This window comes from Cariama cristata, unplaced genomic scaffold, assembly GCF_000690535.1.
Source record: "Cariama cristata isolate BGI_N322 unplaced genomic scaffold, ASM69053v1 Scaffold32290, whole genome shotgun sequence".
Classification (NCBI taxonomy): domain Eukaryota; kingdom Metazoa; phylum Chordata; class Aves; order Cariamiformes; family Cariamidae; genus Cariama; species Cariama cristata.
Window position 1 is genome coordinate 1 of NW_009595776.1, and position 2,125 is coordinate 2,125.

Sequence of the window (2,125 nt, forward strand, 5' to 3'; positions counted from 1 at the left end):
AGAAGAGTGATGGTGAGTGGGTGAATAGGATGAGGATGTATTAAAAGCACCCTTTAACAAACCACATCGCTTCCTTTGAAATACCTGGGACAGATTAGGCAGGGTCCACGTGTGAAAGATATGGTCAAAGAAACAACAGCAATTCAGGAAGGTGCAGAGTTTTAATTGGGTCCTCAAGCTGCGCAAAAAATTCCCAAGAGACGCACTGTGAAAGCATGCCCAGTATCTGCTTAACCTGGCCCCTTTTCCCTGACCGTGGTACCCTCTCAGTGTTTTGCCTGGACTGATCTAAAGCAGTTTCTAGTCTTAAAACCCATTATGTGCAGGCAAGCAGGGTGAGGGGAGCTCCCCGGTACCTGCAAACGCATCCCAAGCACTCTCTGCATCCCTCAGAGATCCTTCCTGCTTTCAGAGACATTCGGGTTCTCGGACCGGGGAAGTCCACTGCAGAGTGTAGGTAACGCTGTGATTTTATCAGAAGCAAAAGAAAAGAAAACGTTAGCTTAACGAACACAGGAATGGCTCCTTTATCAAGGCTCTAGCAAAGTAAATGGCCAGAAAGCAGCCTACATGGTGCCACCTATCTTATTCTCAGTCAGCTGGCTTACTGCACCAATACGGACCATCTACTCACTGAAGGGGCTTTAACAGGTAGTTAGTAGTGTGAAACAGAGACCAGCCTTTCACTCACCTGTGTGATATTGTTTTTTTAAAAAAATAATAAATTAAATCAAATCTCTGGGCGCAGTCTTCAGACCTCAGAGCATGAAGCTCAAGCACCCCAGGCGAACGAGCACCAACATCGAGGGAGGCTGGCCCCGTCCGCCCCTTAATTACTGCATCCTCATCACCCTTGCCCCGTGCAATAGTGCAAGTGGCAGTCTGGCCGTACAGCAGATCTACCAGTTCACATGGTACCCACTCTTCTCCCAGCTCCTAGTGCAGAACGAGGGGAAGAGGGACAAGGAGGGGTACAGAAGTCTCCGATTTTCTACAGGGGAGCGGGGATGTGGCAGCCAGGACTTGCGTTCAGGTCTTAGCTCTGCCTTTGGCTCAAGTTGCCGCTGAGAAAACTGCTTCCCCTCTTTATCAACACCCAAATCCGTGAGCCTCAAGAGCTGGCATTTCAGTTTTGTCTTACCCTCCTTAGAAATGCAGTGCTCGACTGCACCAGCCATCCTTACACCACAGGGGTCAGGGAGGACCCTCTCCTCCTTCCCTCGCTCAGATACGATGTATTCTGTCATTTATCACGGCCTCTAAGTGCTTCAGCTCAGAACAAATCTTTTCCCTCCGCAGGCAGCACTTCCCGTTTTTTCAAACAGCCCCAGAGGGCTGGAAAAACACGATCCGACACAACCTGTGCTTCAGCAGCTGCTTTGAGAAAACCACCAGCTTCGTGTGCCACAAGGGAAACCGCAAGTCCTGCCTGCGGAAACTGACTCCAGAAGGACGCAGAAAGTTTCAGGAGGAAGCACAGGCCCTGCCCAAAGAGGCTCTTGTGCGCCAAAGCATGAGCAAACCGGGTACGTTTCAGAGGGCAGGGGCCCCGCAAAATGCGGAGCGAGTCAGACTTTACAAGATTCCTGTAGCGGGAGGGATACAGGCGGGCACCCAAGCCAGGATGGTGCACCAGTCACCAGCACTGCAGGACACTAGGTCTAGGAGATAACACCAGACACTCAGAGATCGCTGTAGAGATACCCCCACAGGCAGGGCTTGGTCACCAGGCCGGCCAAGAGCCCTTCTTTAATGGAACCAGCATAGCGAGACAAACCAACCAGGCTACGTTAAAACGCAGAGCCTTCATCTCAGTATCACGTCGCTCAGCAGTACAATACCTCTCAGTTTAACACGGATAAGGACCAAGGCTGTAGCATCGGTGCCCAAGCAGTCATTACGGTCCAAGTGACTGTCGCAACTTCCTATCTGTCTTTTGCAGATCTCATGAGATCTCTGTTTGGTCTGTGATTCCCTCTGGCTCCCTGCTCCTGAAGCACATACCATATGTTTTTAAACCAAGCTTATTTTCTCAGGTGCTGCTGCAAGCAGCTTCCCAAGAACTGCGTGTGGAAATTATGAGCATTGTGACGCAAGGACTCAAATTTAGAAGGGGGCGGGGGGG

General features: G+C 50.8%; 1 protein-coding gene across 1 annotated transcript; it reads left to right on the plus strand.

Moving 5' to 3' along the window:
• Positions 1-765: 765 nt before the first annotated feature.
• On the plus strand, positions 766-1,526 carry LOC104156220 (forkhead box protein N5-like; the record flags this gene model as incomplete). The annotated part of the gene is made up of 2 exons (XM_009703486.1): positions 766-914; positions 1,300-1,526. Coding segments are annotated over exons 1-2 (376 nt in total), but the record flags the coding sequence as incomplete, so codon positions are not given.
• Positions 1,527-2,125: the final 599 nt, after the last annotated feature.